At 43.3% G+C, this 24713-nt stretch overlaps 1 protein-coding gene across 1 annotated transcript; it reads left to right on the top strand.

Annotated features, from left to right (window-relative positions):
* The first annotated feature begins 12139 nt into the window (after positions 1-12139).
* On the top strand, positions 12140-16614 carry ESX1 (ESX homeobox 1). Its single transcript, XM_004388918.2, has 3 exons — positions 12140-12444; positions 13505-13550; positions 16348-16614. The coding sequence occupies exons 1-3, from the start codon at positions 12140-12142 to the stop codon at positions 16612-16614; spliced, it is 618 nt and encodes a 205-aa protein (XP_004388975.2).
* Positions 16615-24713: the final 8099 nt, after the last annotated feature.

Here is a 24713-nt window from a genome sequence, read left to right as displayed (position 1 = left end):
AAAACAAACAAACAAATCAAAACAGAACAAATCAGAGCAAACAAACAAACAAAAAAGCCCTGGGGATTCCCACCAGCATGGCGGCATGGGCCGGGAAGCAGTTTCACGTTCGAGTGTGTTTTACAGCCTTTCAGGAAGAAGCAAAGATGGCACACAGAGCCAGGTATTTGAGAGAAAGGAGGGGGAGGTGGTGAGAGGTAAGGAAGAAATCTAAAAAAAACGGAAAAAAGCAACACCAGCAGCCAACAAATGGCACTCAGGGAGCTGGCCTGTGCGGGCAGGTGGAATCCAGGCAGCACTTGGGGGATGCTTGCGCTTCCTGGCCAACAGACTGTGGCTGCAGGAAGTAGAGGAGGCTAAATGGGGGTGAAGAAGAGTGGGGGGTGGGAAAGCCTGTATCGTGGGTTACTTGTTGTTCTGTCTCCTGCTGGAAGCTCCGTGAAGCTCCTTACTCGTACCTCCTGTTCGCTGATCTCCGATACGAGTCCAAGATGGTGGATCCGTGCGGCTGTAGCTGATACGGGACCTCTGCATGTATCTCTCCTTGCTCTCTGTTCTCGGTCAGTTTCTTATTCCATTTGGTGCTTGGCTGAGTTCTTTACCTCTTCATTTGATGGTTAGGGTTTCAAGACTGACGTGTGCCTCTGTTTGACTTAGTGTTTCTGATCTTTGCTGCGGAGGGATGGCGTGGTGCTTCTGACGACTGTGCCATGTTGCCCAGAAGTCCCAGAACCAATTTTTTTAAAGCCCAAACATATAATTCACTCTTCCTGTGATCAACCACCCAGAGACCTTGGTCCATGACTCCAGCTCCTTCTTAACAGAGCCCTATACTCAACTCATTGGAATAGGAGGATAATGCCTGGATCTTCCCCCTTTAGAAAAATAAGGGCACAGCTAAAATGAGTTACTGTCCTTATTTTCACCCTGTCCACCATTCTCAAACACCACTACTACCAAAAATATAAATGGAACTCTGGTTCAGGCATTTCTAACTGTTCTTGGCATAAATGAAAACTAGCTCTATCTGTACGATATATTAAATACCTCATAGGAGATTTAAAAAAAGGTACACAGACATTGTGAGTTCATCATCTATAGGCCTTCTTCATGTTCATTTGCATCAGCATCATGTAATTACTGCCAACTCTTGAGAAATCCTTTTCCCCTCAGACCCCCACTTATGAGCTAAGTGATGGGGATAGTTACCTTTTGCAAATTATTAGGGCACTGAAAGTTAAACTTCTACCTTCGAGTCCCAAGATTATCTAGTTTTAATTCCAATGATACAGAGAGCAAGTTTGAATTCAGATGTCAGTATCTAAAGTGCTAATCTTCCTCTTAACTTCAGACTCTATATCCAACTATCTATTAGACATACTAGACATCTGGAAAGCTCACCAGCACCCCAATCTCACAATATCCACAATCGAATTCATCCTCTTTCTCTGAAACTTGGTACTTCCTATACTCTTGTCAGTAAGTGCTGGCATCTTCTTGCTCAAGTCAGAAACGCAGGTATCATCCTTGATACTTCTTTCTTCCTCAATCCCCACCTTCAGTCCATCAGCAAGTCCTATTACTTATACCTAAAAAACAAAACAGCTTCTTCTCTCCATCTCCAACACCTGGTTCAACCATCATCATGTCTCACCTAGCCTACTCCAGTAACCTCTTAATTGGTCTCCCTGCCTCTACGCATTCCACCTTCCAGAATCTTTTCTCCATACAGCAGCCAGCATGATTTTCAGAAAAAACACAAGTCAGATCATGTTACTCCTCTGCTTAAAACTCTCCAATGAGAGACATAGCGTGTTCATAGATTGGAAGAGTAAAGATGGCAATTCTCCCCAAATTGATATACAGGTTTAAGGCAATTCCTATCAAAATCCCAGCAAGATTTTTTGTAGATACAAGATTATTCTAAAATTTCTATCGAAAAGCAAAATAACTAGAATAGCTAAAACTATTTTGAAAAAGAAGAATAAAGTAGGAGGAATCAGTTTACCTGATTTCAAGACTTATTATATGGCTACAGTAATCAAGACTGTATGGTATTGGCAGAGGGACAGATATATAATCAAAGGAACAGGATAGAGAACGATGAAATAGACTCACACAAATATGCCCAATGGATTTTTGACAAAGGTGCAAAAGCAATTCAACGGAGGAAGGATAGCCTTTTCAATAAATGATTCTGGAACATTTGGACTTCCATAGGCAAAATGAACCTCAACTTAAACCTCATACCTTATACAACAATTATCTCAGAATGGATCACAGCCTTAATACTAATAGGTCAGTCTCAAATGTTAGATACTGTATGACCTCATTAATACAGCATTCTAAAAGTGACAAAACTATAGAGATGGATAATATATCAGTACATGCCAGCATTTATGGGTTCAGGGCGGGTGGCATATGAAGGGGTAACACTAGGGAGTTTCTTTGTGGTAAGGGAAGAGCTCTGTATCCTGATTGTGGTGATGGTTATGCAGATCTAACACAGGTGGTAAAATTTCATACTTCTATGAAAATAAAAAAAGTCGGAAAAAAACAGGTGAAATCCAAATAAGTTCTGTACTTGAGTTTATAGAGCGGTTCTCAATCATGGGCAATTTTGCCCCCCACCCCCAGGAACATCTGGCAATGTCTGGAGATAACTGAAGAGGAGAGGGTCGATATGGAGAAGAACAAAGGCTATAAACAGAAACAAACATATGCAAAGGCGAAGTACAGAAAGGGTCCCGGCATTGGGCTTCAATGTCTAAAAGGGGACCTGCTTACGTCTCAAAGGGGATGTGCTTACTCTTCCCAAAACCAGTGTTCATTCTCACCCATCGAGAAACTTTCAAACAGGTAACTCAATGACGTCATTTGGTGAGCTTGGCTATAGGTTGCTCCTCTCAGCTCTCTGCAAAGGTTCAATCTTCACCACCTTCTGGATCTGCTCCTTGTCTCTGCTTCTTCTGGTACCATCGCAAACGCTGCCTCTGTGGCAGGTTTACTCAGTCTAAGAGGGTCATAGCACAGAGCCCCAGGGTCCAAAGGATACGTTCCTTTCCTGGCTCTCCTCTCCTGGCTCTCGTGGATCAGGAAGCCCCATCTGAGCCTCTGTGCTCTAGGGTTATCAGTCACCTGGGGAAGGGAGGCAGCCGATCAATCGTGTAAAGGTCAACTACGGGGTGAGCTCCCCGCCCCCAACCAATCTGGGTACGGTCAGTTCCTGGGTGGGGCTCCCCAGCCAATCTCTGTAAAGACCAGACTAGGCAGTATAGGTTAAACCAGACGGGGCTCAGAAACCAGGACCAAAAAGTAAAATTGCTTTTTTTTTTTTTTTTTCGTAAGGTGATTCCACTCTGTTTAGGGATCTACTGGGTAGAGGTAAGCGGTGCTGCTAAACATCCTACAGTGTGGAACCTTCCCCCTGCCCTAGCCAAGAATTATTCAGCCCAAAACAACAAAATACTGAGGTAGAGAAACCCTGAGTTAACAGTATTGGAGCGGTGTCAATTTCCTGTTTTTTTTTGTTGTTATTGCTGTTGTTGTTTTTCCCATGTCCTTTGGTTATATAAGTTATTAACATTGGGGAAAGCTGGGTGAAAGGTACACAGAAACCGTCTGTACTAACTATTTTTGTAACTTCTGTGAGTCTTAAATTATTTCAGAATAAAAAGTTATAGTGCTACTACTAATAATAACAGTAATAAAACCCTCCAATGACTTCCCATTGCTCTCACGATAAAATCCAAAGTCTTAAACATACAGTTCAAGACCCAATTCCAGCTCTATCACTTACTAGCTGTGTGATATTAAGCAACTCAAATTCTCTGATTCTCAGTCTTCTCATTTGTAAAGTGGAGATAATAATGCCGTAAAAATTATGTAAGATAATGTTCATCAAGGCACTCCATAAGCCTAGGAAACCCTATGGGGCAGTTTTACTCTGTCATATAGGGTTACTGTGAGTCAGAATTGACTCGGGGGCACACAACAACAGCGACATACAAATGTGAGAAATTAATATCACTTTTCATCCCTGGCTCCCGCTTCTCCCCTACCTTATCTCCAGCCAAACTGAACTGTTTGCTGTCCCATAGATAGGTTCTTTCCGTGCCATCTTCATGTTGCGTTATCTGCCTAGACTCTCTCCTCGATCCCTCAACTCTACCAATTGAAAGTCTTCCCATAAAGGATTCATGCACGAAGACAAACTGGTTATAAAAATAGGCAAGGGGGAGGAAATCCTAAATGTTGAACATTAAAAAAAAAAAAGTTTAAGTAAATTATGTTACAGGTCTAGCATAATGCTTGGCACCCATTCATTCATTCACTGACTCAGCAAATATGTACTGAGCACCCAATAGGTACCAGGCACTGAGTTTGACACTGATATACATGAATGGGTATGGTTGGCAGTAAATATTGTTGAATGATTGAGTGAGAGAATGGATGAATGAATAACAGACAATTATGCAATCATTTATTCAAAGCTTACAAAAACTTTTGTTTTTTTTTAAGGTAAGAAATGCTTGTGATATAATGTTAGGCAACAAAGGTAAAATACCATATAATTAATGGAATGTAGTACTTGTAAAAATTATATTAAAAAAACTGAAAATTGTCACTATCACCTCTGGATGACAGACAAGATTATGGGTGAGTTTATTTTATTTTAGGGTCCCTGGTGGCACGATGGTTAAAGTGCTCAGTTGCTAACTGGAAGGTGGATGGTTGGAACCCACCAGCCGCTCCAAGAGAGAAAGATGTGGCAGTCTGCTTCTGTAAAGATTTACAGCCTTGGAAACCCTATGGGGCATTTCTAATCTGTCCTATAGGGTCGCTATGAGTCAGAATCAACTCAACGGCACAGGTTTGGTGAGTTTTTGTTTTGTTTTGTTTTGGCTTCTTTATACTTTCCCATACTTTCCAAATTTATCGCACCAATCATTCATTACTTTTGTGACTAGGAGGAAAACAGTATTTTAAGAAAGCAAAAAAGGACCCTCACTCATACTTCAAAGTTCATCATAAATTCTACCCCTTATATGTTATGTTTCCAGATTTGTACTGAGTATGATCTCTTTCTCCTTTGAACTCGTTAACATTGTTCCTCTCCTGTTATTTACACTGTTCCACTTTATATTAAAAGGAGCCCTGTACACAATACTGGGGAAGCCAGCACAACCTGTACAAGGAAAGGTCATGGAAGCTCCATAGACATATCCAAACTCCCTGAGGGACTGAACTGCTGGGCAGAGGGCTGTGGGGACCATGGTCTCAGGGAACATCTAGCTCTATTGGCATAACACAGTCTATAAAGACAATGTTCTACATTCTACCTTGGTGAGTAGTGTCTGGGGTCTTAAAAGCCTGTGAGCGGCCATCTAAGATACTCCACTGGTCTCACCCCTTCAGGAGCAAGGGAGAGTGAAGAGAACAGGATACAAGGAAAAGATTAGTCCAAAGGACTAATGGACCACAGCTACCAAGGCCTCCACCAGACTGAGTCCAGAACAGCTAGATGGTGCCCGGCTACCACCACTGAATGCTCTGACCAGGATCACAGTACAGGGTCCTGGACAGAGCTGGAAAAGGATGTAGAACAAAATTCCAACTCACAAAAACAGACCAGATTTACTGGCCTAAAGGAGACTGGAGAAACCCTGAGAGTATGGCCCCCAGAGTATGACTCTTTTAGCTCAGTGGTGAAGTCACTTCCGAGATTCACTGTTCAGCCGGGGAGTGGACACCCCATAAAACCAAATGGGACTAATGAGGCACAGCAGTCCAGGGACAATGACTAGAAGGCAGAAGGGGACAGGAAAGCTGGTGATAGGGAACCCAAGGTTGAGTAAGGATGGTGTTGATGTGTTGTGGGGTTGTTAACCATTGTCATAAGGCAACATGTGTACTGACTGTTTAATGAGAAACTATTTTGTTCTGTAAACCTTCATCTAAAGTGAGAATAGCAGCACAACTGTAAGACTGTAGTCAATGTCACTGAACTGTGCATGTAGAAATTTTTGAAATGGTGTATCTTTGGCTATGTATATTTTCACCAAAAAAAAAAAAAAAAAGGTCGAGAAGGGTGAGGGTTGACATGTGGTGTCGTGGGGTTGTTAACCAATGTCATAAAACAATATGTGTACTACTGTTTCATGAGAATCTATTTGTTCTGTAAACCTTCACCAGAATTACAATAAAAAAATTTTAAAAAAAAAGGAGCCCTGGTGGACAACCGTTAAGCACTTAGCTGCCAACCAAAATGTTGGCAGTTCGAACCCACCCAGCAGCTCTGTGGGAGAAACACCTAGTGATCTGCTCCTGTAAAGATTACAGCCTAGAAAACCCTATGGGGCAGTTCTATTCTGTCACATCTGGTCACTCTGAGTCGAAATTGACTTGATGGCACATAACATAACAACCTCAAATGAAAACCACTTATGTATTTTCTTTCTCTCCACATCTTACTCATTTCTGTAGCCCTTGTACACAGTACTTGGACACTGAGTTGGAACACATACATACACACATAGTAGAATTAGCTGTTTTTGATGTTGTTGTTAGGTGCCGTCGAGTCAGTTCCAACTCACAGCAACCCTACGTACAACAGAATGAAACACTGCCGGTCCTGCACCATCATCACAATCATTGCTGTGTTTGAGCCCATTGTTGCAGACACTGTGTCAATCCATCTCGTTGAGAGTCTTCCTCTTTTTTGCCGACCTTCTACTTTACCAAGTATGATGTCCTTCTCCAGGGACTGATCTTTCCTGATAACACGTCCAAAGTATGTGAGACAAAGTCTCGCCATCCTCGCTTCTAAGGAGCATTCTGGCTGTACTTCTTTCAAGACAGATTTATTCCATCTTTTGGCAGTCCATGGTATATTCAATATTCTTCTCCAACACCATAATTCAAAGGCATCAGTTCTTCTTCGGTCTTCCTTATTCATTGTCCAGATTTTGCATGCATATGAGGTAATTGAAAATACCATGGCTTGGGTCAGACGCACCTTAGTCCTCAAAGTGACATCTTTGCTTTTCAACACTTTAAAGAGGTCTTTTGCAGCAGATTTGCCCAATTCAAACGCAAAATGATTTCTTGACTGCTGCTTCCATGGATGTTGATTGTGGATCCAAGTAAAATGAAATCCTTGACAATTTCAATCTTTTCTCTGTTTATCATGAGGTTGCTTATTGGTCCAGTTGTGAGGATTTCTGTTTTATTTATGTTGAGGTGTAATCCATATTGAAGGCTGTAGCCTTTGACCTTCACCAGTAAGTGCTTCAAGTCCTCTTCACTTTCAGCAAGCAAGGTTGTGTCATCTGCATATCGAAGGTTGTTAATGAGTCTTCCTCCAATCCTGATGCCGCGTTCTTCTTCATATAGTCCAGTTTCTCGGATTATTTGCTCAGCATACAGATTGACTAAGTATTGTGAGAGGCTATAACCCTGACGCACACCCTTCCTGATTTTAAACCACATGGTATTCCCTTGTTCTGTTCAAACGACTGCCTCTTGGTCTATGTACAGGTTCCTCATGAGCACAATTAAGTGTTCTAGAATTCCCATTCTTCGCAATGTTATCCATAATTTGTTATGATCCACACAGTTGAATGCCTTTGCATAGTCAATAAAACACAGGTAAATTAGCTGTTAGCTATTGTTGTTATCATTTCAATTAATCCTCACAACCCTATAAAATAGGTACTATTGTTACTCCCATTTTACAGAGGAGAAAATCAAGGTACAAAGAGAATAGCCAACTTACCAGGTTAGCTCGCTAGCAAGTGGCAAGCAAAGGCAGGATTTAGATGCCAACAGTCTGGCTGAAGGGTCCCTAATCTCAACTATTGACATGTTTTGCCTCACATGAATCTGGTACTTCAAGCCCTTGAATTCATGGTTATATTTACCTAGGATGAGGCTCAATTAGGTATTTTAAGGTTTTCAAAAAGTAAACCAATTTAAGTAAATATTACCATGGCTGGTACCCAGATGTGGCAAGACTTGCAAAGGGACACATGAATGACTGAGGTTTACAAAACACTGGAGTAAACCATGGAAATGTGAGCTGTGACAAAACACACCATCTGAGTCTTTACCAACGTACTACCTAGCAGTGGTGTCACTAGGGTGGTGCGGGGGTGCAGACCACCCTGGGTAACACTGTCAGAACCGGTGACACCAAAATGACTGTCTGTAAAATTTTTGTGCAGTGTCTCAGCATAAATTTATTATTTTTAATAAAAATATTCCTGTAGTTAGTTATAACAACCAGAAATTTTCTCAAAAGCCCAGCTTACATGTATCGATATACCTACAAGGTTAAAACTCCATGCTAATTTACTTTTTGAAACTTCAAATGCCCTTAGTCAGAGCTGTCATTATTTCCCAATTATAATGATACTTCCAATTACATGGTTTCAGTCTGCAAGCACTGCCAGCACGCGCTGTTGTTATCGTTGATGCTGGTGTTTTTAGTCACTGATTTTGTCAAATTTTCTGGTGTTCTAGCTACAATATTCTGGTGATTAGCCTGGGGGGTGACACCATGAGTTACCACATTGGGTGACACCACCCCTAGTGACACCACTGCACACCATGATTAAAAACTGTATAGATAATTTATGTGATAACTGGCTAAGAGCTCAGGCTACTAACCAAAAGGTCAGTAGTTCGAATCCACCAGCTGCTCCTTGGAAACTCTATGGGGCAGTTCTACACTGTCCTATAGGGTCACTATGAGTCAGAATCACCTCAACAGCAATGGGTTTGGGTTTTTTGTTTTTTTTTTTGGCGGGGGGGGTAGGTGTTAATCCCGGGCCAAAATTGTTCACAGGGTATTTAGCCACAAGAGAGGGTGGCCTGCAAAACCCAGCAAGAGCCAGCCTAAGGAGGAAATGTCTTGATTAAAGTCAGAAAGAGTCTGTAGGATTGCCATCCCTTGACATCTTTTGAAAGAGAAACGGTTGGCCAACCATCTATTAGCTGATTTCCTACCCACCATCCTCCGGGAAATTGAGGCAGGAGGGACTTATCCATTAGGCACGGTAGTCACAGTGCCAGGGGCCCACCATACTTTCAGGGGCCTATGAAAATGTTTTCATTTCTTTTGAAATCAGAAGAAAAAATGAACACAGTCTAGTCCTGATTATACTCATCTTTATGCCAACACATTTGTAAAATATAACTTTAACCTTTTTTTTTTTAACCAAGGAAGAGGCCATGAAGGCACAATTACCTAGGATCTACCAAAGTAAAAATGCTGCCCTGATATGAGGGTGGGCCTCAATACCTCTCCCTCTTGACTGGGTCTCTGAGGAACCAGATCAGCAACCAATGCACACTGTACACTGTTCCTGTTATTGCTCCCTCAGTGTTGAGCAAAAGTGAAGAGGCAGGCTGAGAAAACCACCACTGCTGAAGCAATAGTCTCTGCTTTGGAGAGACCCACCTGAAACCCTGGTATGAGGGGAGGAAGCCAGAACTAGTGCAAGAGGAGGAGGAGACTTCTTGCATTCAAGAGTGGAATTGCTGGATCACATGGTAGTTTTGGAGCCCTGGTGGTGTAGTGGTTAAGAGCTCAGCTGCTAAGCAAAAGGTCGGCAGTTCGATTCCACCAGCCACTCCTTGGAAACCCTATGGGGGGAGTTCTACCCTGTCCTATAGGGTCACTATGAGTCAGAATCAACTTGATGGCAATGAGTTTTTAATGGCCTTCTTCCCAAAAAACACCTTTCTGCTCCTCCACTCCTGCCTTTGAATTAAGACAGCACTGGAGGGTGCCTGGCTACCATTACTAAATATTTTGATCGAAGATTCTATAAAAGAATTCTGATCAAAAGGGGAATAATACAGAACAGAATTTCAAATTCTCATGGAATCCAGACTTTCTGGAGCCATTGAGGCTGGATGAACCCCTGAAACTATTGCCCTGAGATAATCTTTAAGCTTTAAACCTTAAACCAGAAATATCCCCTGAAGTCTTCTTTAAACCAAACAATCATTTGGCTTAATTAATAAAGAATGTCTACCCTGAGCATCCAGCTCTTTTAAAGAACTATCTATATGGGGTCAAACTGACAACAGCAACTCTAAAGGTTAGATAGGAAGCTTAGGGGACAGTGAGTTTATGTTAATGGGAAGGAACAATTCAGAAAAGGAGCGTGAACTTAAAGAATGTAATCGATGTCACTGAATTGTACATGTAGAAATTGTTGAATTGGTGTATGTTCTGCTGTGTAGATTTTCAACAAACAAAAAGTAAAATAAATTATTTTTTAAAATGACTGCGGTATTATGGTAAAAGTGCATGGACTTAGTAGTGAGACTAACTGTGTGGTTATGGGCAACTTGCCTGGGCTCCCTGGGGCTCGTTTTCTGTCTAAAAAATGGGGATGCTAATAATGGTGATTGCAAAGATAAAAGCAGGATAAATCATGTACAACGCCAAGCATAGGGCCCATTATTAGAAGCTAGTCTTACAATATTAAGTATAGTAACATTTCGCGGAGACCTGCAAATACGTCTTGGAGGGAAAACCATAGGGCCTTCTATCGTGGCCTGGCCCTTTTTTATTTGATACTCATCAGTGGGAAGCAAGAGTTCAGGAAAATAGTTCTAGAGAAAGTGAGGGGGAGGAGGAAGTGGCAGTAGGGAAGGTGGGAGCTCTCTCAGGTCTACCGCACACGCCTGGGAATTCAGTTAAGGTAGACACATGCAGATCCGGCTGCAGCAAGCAGCGCTGGAATAGAGTACAGCAAACGTTGCGTGCGCCACGAACCGAAGGTGTAGTGTAGGCATTCTTGGATATACTAAGCACTTGGCAAGTTCCTACATTTGCCCTCTGAGTTCATTATTAAAAATCTGGAGTCCTTGGAGTTTTCTCAACGGGTGCGTGGGGTTTCTTGCAGCGTACATCTGAGCACTCGGACTCCTTTGCAAACCCAACCCCAAGCTCCCACTGCCCGGGATACACGGCGCCCTGTTTTCAGGTCGTGGGGGAAAAAAAAAAAACAACAGAGCAAGCAGCCTCCTAGCTAATCATTTCATCTTAATCACAAACCCGATTTAAGGACTTTTGGGGGCGAACGAAATAGAACTGGACAGCCCTATCCATTTACCAACTTTCCTGAGGGGACAGTGCTCAGAGCCCAAGGCAGGACAGACTAACTTGGCTTCAGAGTGCTTGTGCTGCTGAGGGCTCCACGCTTTCCCAGCCCTCTCAGTCTTTTACTCTGGGAAAAGCAAACGGCACCGTGCCATGCGCGGGCTGAGGAAAACCGAGGGCTGGGCGGAGGAATATTCGCCAAACATTTCTCCAAGGGCTCCAGCAGCTAGTGTGGGGACTCGTCCGCCCCCCGCCCCCCACCCCCGACACACACCCTAATCGGCTTTTACAATCCGGCACAGACCCTTCCCCTAATCAGGCACGCCGCTGGAATTAAGACTAGTCAAACTGCAAATTAAAGCCGCAGTTCATCACACAAGCATGCCCAATAGCAGCACCACTCTCACACCCACTCGCCCTATTTTATTTACACGCCCCGGCCGCGTGCGCGCCCCCAGCAGGTCTCACCCCAGCCAACTAGATGTAAAGTGAACGCTAACAGCGGACGTCTAACCGATTGGAGCACGTAGGCTTTGAACCTGCGGAAGGCATATATAAGAAGCGCAAGCGCGGGGCCCCGCGCCAGAAAGAGGTCCCGGCGCCAGAAAGAGGTCCCGGCGCCAGAAGAGCCGCCGACCCGGCCACTGGCCCCACCTCTAGCCCCGACCAGGGGATCACCGCAGACGTCGGTACAGTGTGCGGAGGCGCACCGCTTCATCGACAGCACTCAGAGGATGGAGCCTCAGCCCGACCGCAGCCACTATGACATCGGCTACTGCAGCCTGGGAGTTGGCAAGGACGGGGAAGAACCGGATGGTCAGTGCCTGGACGGGGACAGGTGCTTCGCGAACCCCAGAAAATGAATTTTCCCTGGGAGAAGCGAGTGGAGGGGACGTTGCGCGGCCACCACCGCTGCTCTTCCGTTGCGGCCCCTCGCCTCCCGCCCACGCTCCGTGGGCTACAACGCCTTGGTCTCTTTGCTTCCCTCCTTCCCCAGATTCGAACCCTACCGTGACCTCGATGATTCTACCTGGAAGAGACGAGATCACACGTTCCGAATCTGAGCACGGAGCAGCAGCCGCAGAAGACGACGATTATGCTGGCGCTGGACCTGCCGGCCCCCTGGACGACGACACCCAGGAGGACGGTGGCGGCCACCGTCACGAGCCCGAGCAACAGCAGGAGGAGCCGGCCCACCCGGCCGCGGAGGGGCCACAGCCCAGAGAGCGGGGGCAGCGGCGCTACCGCACCGCCTTCACCCTGTTGCAGCTGCATGAGCTGGAGAACGTTTTCCAACACACTCAATACCCCGACGTGTTCGCGCGGTAAGAGGCTTGTTCGCGAGGCGCCCGTTTCTCCAGGGGGCTGGGGCTTGTCTCGGGGCGCCCTTCCCCCTCCTGAGCCAAAAGCCCCTTAAAGAGCTTAAGGACGCCAGAGCCCGCCCTTGAACTCAACGGTTGGGACGGTGCCTACGCGGCTTTCGTGGCTGTGAAACAGGGGCGGTACTAGTGAGTCGAGTGAGACAGGTAGGATCTTGTCTCTGTATAAAATTTTGATAATTTGTTCTTCGTAGATTTCTTACGTCGTTTTTATATTTTTAAATATTGCATTAAAATATTATTTATTTTGATTACTAAGTTTGTTAGCGCCCTTTTAAATTTTGCGCGCGAGGTGAGTGCTGCATTCGCCTCGCTCTATTCCCCCGCCCTGCCACCTGCAGCGCTGTTTTCCAACTAAGTGGCGGAGCTTGAACTTTTCAAAGACCAAGGGTGGCCCTTTCCCTTCCCTTGCCTTCCCAGGAGCTCTTGTGGTCCGTATCCGCGTCGTGTACAAAGGGGCAGGCTTATTCTGACCCGGCTGGAATGGAGGACCAGGACGGGTCGGTGTGGGGTTTGATTTCCATTGTAGTCAGTCTTCGCCCGCCAGAAAGTAAAAAAAAAAAAAATCATTTTGGCGCTTGGTGGATGTTATTTGGAGCTCCCAACTTGAGAGTTCACCTCACTCTTTTACAATAAACAGAAATACTCTGGTTCAAAACACCGCTTTAAAGGTGTTTCGGCGTTTTATTTATTTTCACGGAGGGACCTCCCAAGATTTCCAGGGTTGTTCTCTGCTGTTCCACAAACAAAAATTGATTGAGCCATATTCAGCTAACCAACACACTTGCAGGCGCTTTCACATATATTCCTTTTTCCTGTCTTGTTTAACAGATAAGTTGTCCATGGGAAGACACTCCCTAAAGCAAGTCTTAAGCTGTATTACAGAAAACTGTACTGGGGCGGAGTTGGGGGGGTTGGAAAATTTAAAACAAGCAAGAAATGTGCAGTCATATATTTCATTTCATCCACTATTCCAAATACTGAACATTTGCAATTCCCCCCTCAGAGAGGAAATTGCAAGACGCCTGGATTTGACTGAAGCCAGAGTGCAGGTCAGTAAATCTTGAAAACGCCATTTAGGCAGTGCAGCCGTTCTAAAACATGCTTTAGGACTTGGATAGTTTTGTCCTGGACATTCTCAAGTTGGTGTGTTTGTGTTGTCTTTTCCATGTTAGGCAAATAAGTTTTGAACATTGGGAGCTTTGGGGGTGGAAAATGGGATAAGTAAACTGGAGCTTATGGAAATTGTCCATTGCCAGAGGAAGCATGATTTCCTAAAGGGAAAAAAAATAGAACTTTTCCTTATATATATATTATATACATATTATTATATATAGCATATGTAGTGTATTGTAAAACCTATGAGAGCTGGAACTCGACAGGACTGCCTTGTTTTTCTGGGTCTCGCAAGTTTTCCACCTTTGACAGGGTACAGTCTTACCACTTCTCTGTTTCTCTCTTTAGTGGAAAGTATTTGTTTTCCTTCTCTAACAGGTTTACATCTTACACAGGTTCTGGCTTTTGCAGGTTTTACTGTATATTTTGTGTATATATATATACACACATACACACGTATATATATGTATATATATTCCAATAAATAAAGTTCAACTCTTAACACTGGTATCCTTTAGGGAGGACTATATGATAGTCCTCCCTAAAGGAATATTCTATGTGGAGTCATGTTGAGGCTCAATCTAACCTGGGAAGTATTAAAATTAATGCACTGAAGAGCTGGGTTATAAGAAGGCTCAATGTATTAAATTATATAAAGTATTTAAAACCAGGCATAAGCTCTTAGCTAAATGAGTGAATTTATAAATATTTAGACATTGGGGTGAGGGAATGATTCACACACAGAACACAGTACATGAGTAACATATGTTTAGTTAAACTGAGACTGAAGGGGGTAGATGGCTCAAAAGTCCAAGTGTCTGGTCCTCCTGCTGTTATTTCTAAGTGTTTTGTAAAGCAGTGTAGAGAGTAGCAGCCCTAAGTTTTATTTTTCTAGACTACTTTGATGTGTCAGGCTGGAAGTATTGCTAAAATAGTCACATTATGGTGGTAATGGAGGCAAGTTTTCGAGCTTCGGAAATTTGTCTAAAAAGAACACTTTTGAATTAAGTTTCACTAACCTAAGAAGGGTTAGAAGGTTAGAGAAGAATTATATACAGTCAAACATATGCATTGCAGATGCCACACAAATTCAACTTTATGGAACTACCAAATGCGTAAGTGAATATGCTCTTGAGCAATTTCTAACGTAGTTTTTCCCCCTTTTTGGTTGTATCATTTTGAATAAGTGGGATTTGCTTGGTTAGAGAGGTTCTCTCAGTTCAGGCCAGATTCTTACCTGTGTTAATTTGAGATACTTTTTTTCACTTAGTCAGACTAATTTGTAGGTCATGGGATCAAAACATGACTATTTGGAGATCATAGAAAATTATAAGTTGCATCAAAAAAGTATTTGCCCCCCCCCCAAAAAAAATCAGGATGGGCTGATTAGCTTTGCTCCAGAGTGTGTGTGTGAGTGCAGTGATGGAAGCAGGCTGCAAATCTGGTGGGGTGATGTCCAGAAAAGCACCCCGAAAAGCAAGCTATTGATTGCTGGCCTCCCTCCCAATGCCACAGGCGTGACTAACAGGCCTGGCCTTGGGTTGGGTGGACGAGACTTCACTTTCTCAGGTAGGCAAGGCAAACTCAAAGAAGAACTTAAGGTTTGGTGAGTTGCCTTTCCCCCTCCCTGGGTTTACACAGTGCTTTCTGGATGGATTTCTGAAGGGGAAATGAGCCACAAGACAGAAATAAGGGAGGGGGGACAACATTCTCATCTATTTCAAAACTCTACAGCATGAATTTCCCCCAAGAAACTTTTAAGATGCTTCCCCCACTCTTTTGCAAATATAGACCTGTTTTATGAAACCAGCATTGGAAATACGGACCTAATATCTATACATTACATGAGTTGGAGCCAACTCATCAGCAGATAACAACAACATTGGCACATAGAACAGTTAGCCAGCTGTGGTCCTTGATTATGTTTCGGGAGATTTGACCACTGGTATACTTGAATCCCTCCAAAATGACCTCTGTTACAGTGGCCTCCTTTAGACTATATATTCATGCAGCAGAAGGACCCCAAATCCTACGATGGGGGAGAGAAGACGAGGCATCATGCAGGAGAGGAGTCCCTTTGTCTCACTTTGCAGCTTGAACTTTTCAAATATGGGGCCGTTCCTCTCCATATGACTTTACATGGGACCCACTTTTTACCATGCTCAGCCTCCTCCATAACCAGGGTTACACCATCCCCCGTGAGGAGGGGATGGAGGCAGCTGTCAGGATACTGACATTTCTTTACCCTATTACCAAAAAAAAAAAAAAAAAGCCTGTTGCAACTCATAGCGACCCTACAGGACAGAGTAGAACTACCCCATAGGTTTTCCAAGGAGCAGATGGTGGATTTGAACTGCCAACCTTTTGGTTAGCAGTCAGGCTCTTAACTATTGTGCCACCAGGACTTCCTGTTACCAGGCATGAGAATTAATAGCAGGGAGCTGGTACAATTTGTCAGCTAGACATGATTCACAACCTGGAAAAAAAATATTAAAAGTGGAAGGAAAGAGACAAAACAATATGCCAAGTTCTGGACTAGGCTTGGCTCGTTAAGGGTTACATGAAGGGGGGGGTGCAGTGTTAACTTTCCTAAAATATTTTAGCAATCAGGAAATACCTTCTCCTGTTGGAGTTTAAAATCTCAATGGCATATAGAGTTGCATATTTTTTTTTCTATTATGACATTAACTGTTCAATATACTAAACCAATCTCTTTTTTCCCTCTGATTGAAGGTTTGGTTTCAGAACAGAAGGGCCAAGTGGAGGAGATATCAGAGGGCTCTAATGTTCAGAAGTATACCTCCCGTCGCCCTGGTCCCCCCTGTGGGGGTCATGTTGAATGGGCCCTATAATGCCATCCCTGTTCTGGAGCCTGCTTGGAGATATGTTCCTCTGGTTCCACAGCCAGTTGGACGACCTATGCCGCCTGGGCCACCGTGCCACCTGGGATTCCTATGCCAGCCATGCAGCCTGTGCCTACCTTTGGCCTGGCCCATGTAGGCGTGGCATGGGCCCCTGTCATCAATGGTCAATTTGCAGGTCTTATTTTCTAAGGCATGGTCTCCATGACAGTTTTTCCAAAGCATTTTTCTGCCAGATGCAAATTGTGCCTAGCACAACATCACAAGTAATTCACCAAACGCCTGTTAAATGAACAAAGTTAGTGCCCAGTTTATTTTTGTAGGACACGTTTGTGTATTTTGAATAAAGATATGAATGCTCAATGTATTTGTTCTTGTGTGCCAAACAGGGTTAAGAAGGTGTGGATGGGAATTGCTAAGGGAATGCCATTCAGACAAAATGGCAAGGAGGCTTCCTTTCGTAGGGTAATCCCTGAGTCACCATCAATAGGCCGTGCACATCGCTAGTTTTCCACCTGCCCATGGCGGGTTTACACTGACCCAAACGTCCTCTTCCCTCCCTGTCCCCCTTCCCACCCTGCCCCCTTGGGACTATAGACATGTGCAAAATGGGGCAGGGTGAGTCCCTAGTGAGTGTGTTTCAAGCGAGAGCCAAGCTCCATTCATGCTGATGTGCTCAGGCACAACCCTGAGCACAAAGGGAAACTTCTTAAGAGGCTACTCACAGGGCTTTATGGGAAGGTAGCAGCCAAACCTTCACCTGGTCCTCCAAATGATGTTCACTGGCCTCCCTTTTGTGGAAGATACAGAGAAACAAGCCATTCTGGCCCAAAGATCCTGCTGCTTCAAAGGAAACAAAAGAGACTCCATCAAGGCCAGAAAGTCTTCTCTCCCCTTCCCGCCCCAGTCCAAGAGAGCATGTTATTGTATCTTCCCGAGCTCAAGTGTATGTTGTCACCTTCAAAATCCTTGAGAGAACTCCAGTTCCTGCTGATTACACACTGAAAGAGAACCTTTTGGTTTAGTGCTGCTGGAAGCAAGAGATGGTCGCCTGAGCAATATTCCAGAATAATCACTCATTGAAAAGCAGCTGTCAGACCTTTGTTTTGTTCACGCTGTCATCATATGAAACTGCCAGGCTAGAAAACATCAAAAAAATGGGGGGGGGGGCAGTGGCAGAGGGGCCAGGCCCACTTTCACTTGTTTTAAAGCATTAAGTTCTTTTTATTATAACCTTTGCTTTTGAGCAGTCTCTAGCAACATACAGTAATTTTATGAACACGATCTTATTACAAAATGATTGCAGTGGCTTCAGATAAGGGTGGCATGGTTACACCAGAATTTCCTAGAGGAGGAGGAGAGAAGAGAATGGCAAACAGGTATTAAAGACCAGTTTCATAGCAGAGAATGTTACCAGTTTGAAGGGAGGCCGTTTTCTTGGGAAAGCATGTACTTTTTTTGCAGTGTTGTCCAATACATTTCTTTCCTTTCGCTTTCACACATATGGTTGGCAAACATCAGCAAAGGGATAGCATCTAATGTGAGACTTCTACAGAAAGAAGGAGGACATCCCTACCCTGGAGGTCGTACCCCTTGTTGAGAGAGAGGAAATTCCCAATATGCACTCCTGTGTGCCCATTGCCATTCTCACCAGATGATTTTGAAACCAAAACATCATTTCCTGGTGTTGACCCCTTTCCTTCTTGTTAAACATCAGGCTCCTCAATTCTTTAAATTCTCTTGGAACTACAGGGGCTGTGCAAGTGAAAGCTCCAGGACCCTGTCCAGCCTTGCCACCCTGAACTCAAAGCCGAACAGTACTCAGCACAAATCCCACAGTTAACTCTCATATCCAGCCTGAGACACACCAACAGAGAACATTTTTTCATCTCGGGCTTCCTGGAAGAAACACAAAAGTGAATACCCTTTCCCGTAAGTGGATGGGATCTTGAAAAGTCATATATACTATTTTTAATCATATCTACTTTTTCCGGGGGCCGGATAAATTAAGGTAGGGTGGTAGAATGGGGACGGAGGAAATATGCAAAACATTGCTGCAGATAATAATGTCCCCTCAGTCTTCAGAAAGTAATCTCACAACATTTTTCTTAAAGTACATTTCAAATACTCCTTAAGGCATACGTCAAAAATTAATTATTTTAATATAAGGAGATTACTTTGATTTATTAAAAAATTGTATAGAAACTGGCTATCAACAAATAAGTTCATTCAAGATAGGTGGTTTTTGTAGATGTTAGTTTTGGCTGCAAAGTCATAAACACAATCTCAGGAGGAGTACAGTAGCTTCAGCACTTTACCGTAATCTAATAATTTTGGACATGCTCTTGCTTTCTAAAGTTGTTTCACATTTAGGAACATAGGCCAAAGAGTTTCCACAATATTACTTTCATGGTCAAAATAAGCAGGGAGAAGGTATGAGCTATTTGTGGGGAAAGAATGTTTTTTGATTAAAACTAGATTTATGTAACCTGGACCTTGTTTCAAACAAATATAATGTAATTAGAACATTACCAATCTAACATGTAAGTGTTTGAGAGTCAAAATTCCAAGCCATTATTCTGACTACAAGTACTTAGAAAAGAAAGACAGGAGAAGAAAGGGACTACAAACAATTCTTTAGCTCAGAATACAAGGGTCTCCCTGGAGATAAGTGTCAAAAGTGACTTTTTAAATAAAGAGTTAATATAAGTATTTACAAAGTAGGGGAACAGGGTTTGTTGTGAGTTGTCTTCAAAAGAACAATAAGACATTTACCTGAATTCTGATCATGGGGTGTTGTACCTAAAGTTGGGCACACTCTGAGCACATATGAATGTACTGTTTCTCCACGCAGTCATTTGTTGCTGGCGTGACTACTCTAGGAAATATTGATAACCTGGAAGTAGAATCCTGGTACTTAAATAGAGTTCTTCACTGAATTTCCTGATTGGTAAATCCAACTTTGTCTCATTTGAATTCTCATAGCTCAGAATGTCCTAATGATGGAGATGAGGAAGGTAGTAAAAAGTAGTACATAGAGCTTGCCTGGGCTTCTTAAACCTTGAGTGGACACCCTCTGAAGGCAATTGTTATCATAACATAACCCGCACCACATACACCTCATCCTAAGAATGCTGCATGAAATTATTTTTATTTGGAGATTCATTTGAGACTTTCCTAACACTCTCACCCGATAAGATGGTAAGGGGTACAAAAGAGAGCGAATCCTTGCCTCAGACAGCTCCTCTTTCTTAGCAGGTATTTTCTCATTTTCCTTTGCAATACCCTCACACAGATCACCTTAATTTGACAAGTGAAACAAACATTCATGCATCCTGCGGTACAAGGTTGGTGATGGCAGGAAACCTGTCCCATAGTTTCATGCCACTCTTCCAGGCAAGGATCCCTGGTGGCACAGTGGTTAAGAGCTCGGCTGCTAATTAAAAGTTTGGCAGTTTGAATCCATCAGCCACTCCTTGGAAACCCTATGGGGCAGTTCTACTCTGTCCTGTAGGTTCGCTATGAGTTGGAATTGACTCAACGGCAACGGGTCCTTCCAGGCAAAGTGACTTTCTTCTTCTGAGGGATACCCAGCTTACAGGAAGAGACCTGGTATTCTTTCTGAACTGAAAGAGTTTTTACAGTCATCCAGTCCACTCCCTTCCTTTCACAGATGAGGGAATGCAGACCCAGAACAGTGGAGTGGCCTGCCCAAGAGCATGCAGAGTTCATCCCAAAGAAGGCCAGCGTCTGGGAGGCCATGCCCTTCCCTGGGCCCGGGATCACCCAGCTAGGAGGAGTGTATACCAGCCCAGGTTCAGCTCCTCAGTGCTTATCACCTCCACCCTGCCCAGAACTCTTTCCTTTAAAGGGTTGCAAACTCAAGACTCTGCCCCAAGCCTAGGCACTGGGCCATTTTACCTCCAGGAAAAGTAAGCAACTTCCCCTGAAGGCATACAGTATCCTGGTGTCCACTCTTGAACACTGAACAGCAGGGGCTTGAGAGAGTGATGCAATTTGTACCCTCCTCACAAAAGGCCGAGTGTGCTTCCACTACAATAACTCTCATTTCCCCCAATCCCCTTGCAAAGCCATGCCTGCCAACTGGCAGCACAACACATAAGCAACAGCCAGCTCTGGGCTTGTGTTGAATTAACTTTTTTTGTAAAGTAGGCTAATAGTTTGGAAACTGTCATTATGCAATTAGTATTCATTTTGAAATGTGGTTATTTATGCTTTGCCTCGATCAGTGTCACACTCTCTCCTCCTCAGATGTCAGTGCAGTGCTATGGGGCAGGGACCCAAGGTGCAGCAGTGCAAGTTTATTTTTAAATGTGCCCCAATTAGCTGTATGCCCCCCATGAGAAGTGTAGATCTCAAGGAGACTGTCTGGATTCCCAACATTTACATGCAAATATTTTTAGACTCTAGGAATACAAAAGACTCCTTCTGAAAGCACACTCTTTTGTGCTTCACAAACAAGAGGACACAAGTGATTGAAGAGGCGGCCTACAGGCATGGGCAGCATAATTGATACACCTGGACCCTTCTGAAGCACAGCCCTCAGACAAATCCAGGGCTTCTACAAGAACTGCATAGTTGGAACACTACTTTCTATTCCAGGCCCAAGAATCTTGGTTTAGGAAAAAATAGAGGCACAGTAGAGGCCAAGGAAGAGTCTTTGACCAGTCCCCCTTGAACAAGGGAGACTAAAAGATGAAGCAAAAAAATTTTGAAGTCAGGACTTAAAAAGGAGGCTGTGAGACCCAGGGGAGAAAGAAATCCATGTCAGTGGCTGGGCCCCGAGCTGTTGCTGGGATGTAGGGAGGTGGGTGGTGAATGGAAACTGGCAACTGGGTAGTGCCTCTGGAGGTAGCCAGTGGGGTACAAGGAGGTGGCTCTCGCCAGCTGGGCTTTAAAAAAAGATACCAAAAAAAAAAAAAAAGAATTTAGGTTCATATGCAAATCAACCACTAACATCTCCTTCCACAACCCTCATCACAAGGTAAAGCAATGAGACTGCCCTTTCTCTTTTCCTTTCATCCTTATCCTCCTTTTTCCTTAACAGGTGACCTTAAGGAATTTCAATAGAATTGAAATATTCATGAGGAAAGAGGGGAAGTCAGGACAAGGAGGGGGTCTTACAATGTGATTGTCCCTGGCCCAAGTCCCCAACCCCAACACTCCGAGAAGCACCCAGGACAGTTCTATTTCTTCATTTTAACCAGAAGGAATTTCTAAGGAAGTCTACTGAATTCCATGGGCTCGCCCACAACTTCAAAACCTCAACTCCAGCATGGAGTCAGAAATATTGCAAGGTGTTAAATTCGTTCTGCTATTTATTTAACATAGAGGCTTAGACTTTGGGGCTTCTCCATGGCCAATCTGTTCTTCTGTTAGGTGAATACATTCTATAGTCTCAAAATTTCACTTAACTCTCTGCTTAAGAAAGTGTTCAATCCATTCATTCCAAATAGGAAGCATGGTAGCTGGTCACTAGTTGTGATCCTGGTCAACACGTGGAATGTGAGGAATGAGGAAGTCATCTTCACAGTCATGAGGTTGCTGTCCAAGAGTAGTAAGCAAAACCAAGGCCAGAAATCAAGATCCATTTGCCTCAGCCTTCTCATCATTCCTTCCCCTGAGAACCATGGAAAGGCTTCAATCCACAGACTAAAATTCAAATGGTGTTTTGAATAACTCTATTAATACCTTTCACACATTTTGGATCCCTTTGCACAAGTGCAGCTTGTTCTCTCTCATAACTGGCAGCCTTGTAATATTATGCATCAATATCTCAATTAAATAGAATCACGCTAGCAAAGAAATTTGGTTGATCAGGGTTGCATACTTATTGCAGGAAAAGGGAAGTCTCCAGAAGAGTCTTAGAGTTCTTTAGAGAAACAGAAAGGAGCCCTGATGGCACAATGGTTAAGCACTAGGCTGCTAAGCAAAAGGTCAGCAGTTCGAACTCACCAAGTGGCTCCGTGAGAGAAAAGACCTGGGGATCTGCTCCCTTAAAGATTACAGCCTAGGAAACCCTATGGTGCAGTTCTACTCTGTTATATAGGGTCACTGTGAGTAGCACACAACAACAGAGAAACAGAACTAGTGATATAGATAGAGATGTAATATTATGCATCAATATCTCAATTAAATAGAATCACACTAGCAAGGAAATTTGGCTCATCAGGATTGTACACTTATTGCAGGAGAAGGCAAATCTCCAGGAAAGACTCTTAGGGTTCTCTAGAGAAACAGAAAGAAGCCCTGGTGGCACAAACAGTTAAGCCTACCACTGCTAACCAAAAGGTTGGTGGTTCGAACCCACCCAGCAATTCCATGGGAGAAAGATTTGGCAATCTGCTTCCATAAAGATTATGGCCAAGAAAATCCCATGGGGCAGTTCTGATTTGTCACATGGGGTCGCTATGAGTCGGAATTGACTCAACAGCATTTAACAACAACAGAGATAGTGATGATATAAAGATAGAGATATATACAAAAAACCATTGCCATCGAGTCGATTCTGACTCGTGGTGCCCTCATGTGTTACAGAGTAGAACTGTTCCATAGAGTGTTTTGGCTATAATCTTTACAGAAACAGATTGCCAGGCCTTTCTTCCATGGTGCTGCTGGGTGGGTTCAAACCACCATACTTCCAGTTAGTAGTTGAGAGCAAACTGTACGTATGTATATATCGAGAGAGAAAGGATTTACTTCAAGGAATTGGCTCACACAATGATTTGGGGGGGTTGGCAATTTCAAAATCTGTAGGTCAGCCAACAGGCTGAAGATTTCTGCAGGCTTGCATCCCAAAATCCATAAGTCAGCTGATGGAAAGAGTGAGAGTTTTGCCAAAATATCTATTTATAGTCTGGAGGCAGAACACACCCTAAGGAAACTCTCTTTTTGCTCTTAAGGCCTTCAACTGATTGATTGAGGCCCACCCACATTATGGAAGGTAATCTGCTTTACTTAAGGCCAATTGATTTAATCACACGTAACTACTCCATAACAGCAACTAGACTAGTGTTTGGACAAACAACTGGGCACCACAGCCTAGCCAAGTCGAAGTATAAAATAACCATCATAGTCTTTTTTTTTGTTTTGTTTTTTCCTTTTTTTTTTTTTGAGTCTTTTTCTTTTTTGGCTGTTCATTTCATTGTGTTGTGTTGTATACAGTAAAACGTGCAAACACCAGAACCTGTATAAGGTAGAAACCTGTCAGAGAAGAAAACTCAAATATTTTCCACTAATAGAAAGCAATAGAAAAGTGGTAAGACTACGTCCTGTCAAAGTCAGAAAACTTGTGAGACCCGGAAAAACAAGGCAGTCCCATCAAGTTCCGGCTCTCACAGTTTTTGCTGTATAACCATTCAGAGAAAGTCCATGTGATCGGCAGACATTCAGTCTAATTGCCTACGTCTTTTCCAGCTGCAGTCCTGGCAATGAAATTTGATCTCCAGAATTATGGCTCTAAAACACTACAGCCTCACAGAAGATCCCCAGAACATGCTATGCTCATTTCTGACCCTTCACTTTTGCTTATGCTGTTCCTATTCCCTCTTCCTCATCTAGCAGAATCATTCAAGGCTTACCTGTTTCCATCTCACCTTTTCCTCCTCCTTCCTCTTCCTTCTCTTCCTCAACCTCACCTGTCCATGTGTTGTCTTCCCTCCCTGAACCCATATGGATCTGAAGTGTGGATCACTCATGTGACAAGAACCATCATAACTTATGGCATCCCATTGAAACTTAACTGTTTCGTGGATGTAATTCTTGCATGGTAAGCACCTGAAGTTTCTGACTGAGTCTCCTACTTTTCTTGTTTCCTTCACTGGACCTAAGATGGTGTTTTGCATTTAACAATAACAAGCAGTGATAATAGTGACAGGTAAAATTTTGTGAGGGCTTACTATTTCTCAAATACTTTGCTAAGCAGTATGCATGAAATGATTATCGCTATTTTGCACATGAGGACACTAAGATATAAAGAGTTTAAATAATCTGCTCAAGATCACACAGCTGATGAGTGGTTGTTATAGAATTCAAACCAAGGTCTCTACCATTTCTATATACACATAATCAGTGAATCCAACATTCAGTTCACTTCACTAGATTCTTTGAGAGGAAAATGGACTAATACATGTTTTCACAATTTTTTTCAACAGAAAAGATGGAAATAAAAATATGGGTTTTCTTGTTAATTCTCAGTTCATCAGAAAGTTACAATAA

Source organism: Trichechus manatus, unplaced genomic scaffold, assembly GCF_000243295.1.
Source record: "Trichechus manatus latirostris isolate Lorelei unplaced genomic scaffold, TriManLat1.0 scaffold00221, whole genome shotgun sequence".
Lineage (NCBI taxonomy): Eukaryota > Metazoa > Chordata > Mammalia > Sirenia > Trichechidae > Trichechus > Trichechus manatus.
This window is presented reverse-complemented; position numbering and strand designations above follow the sequence as displayed.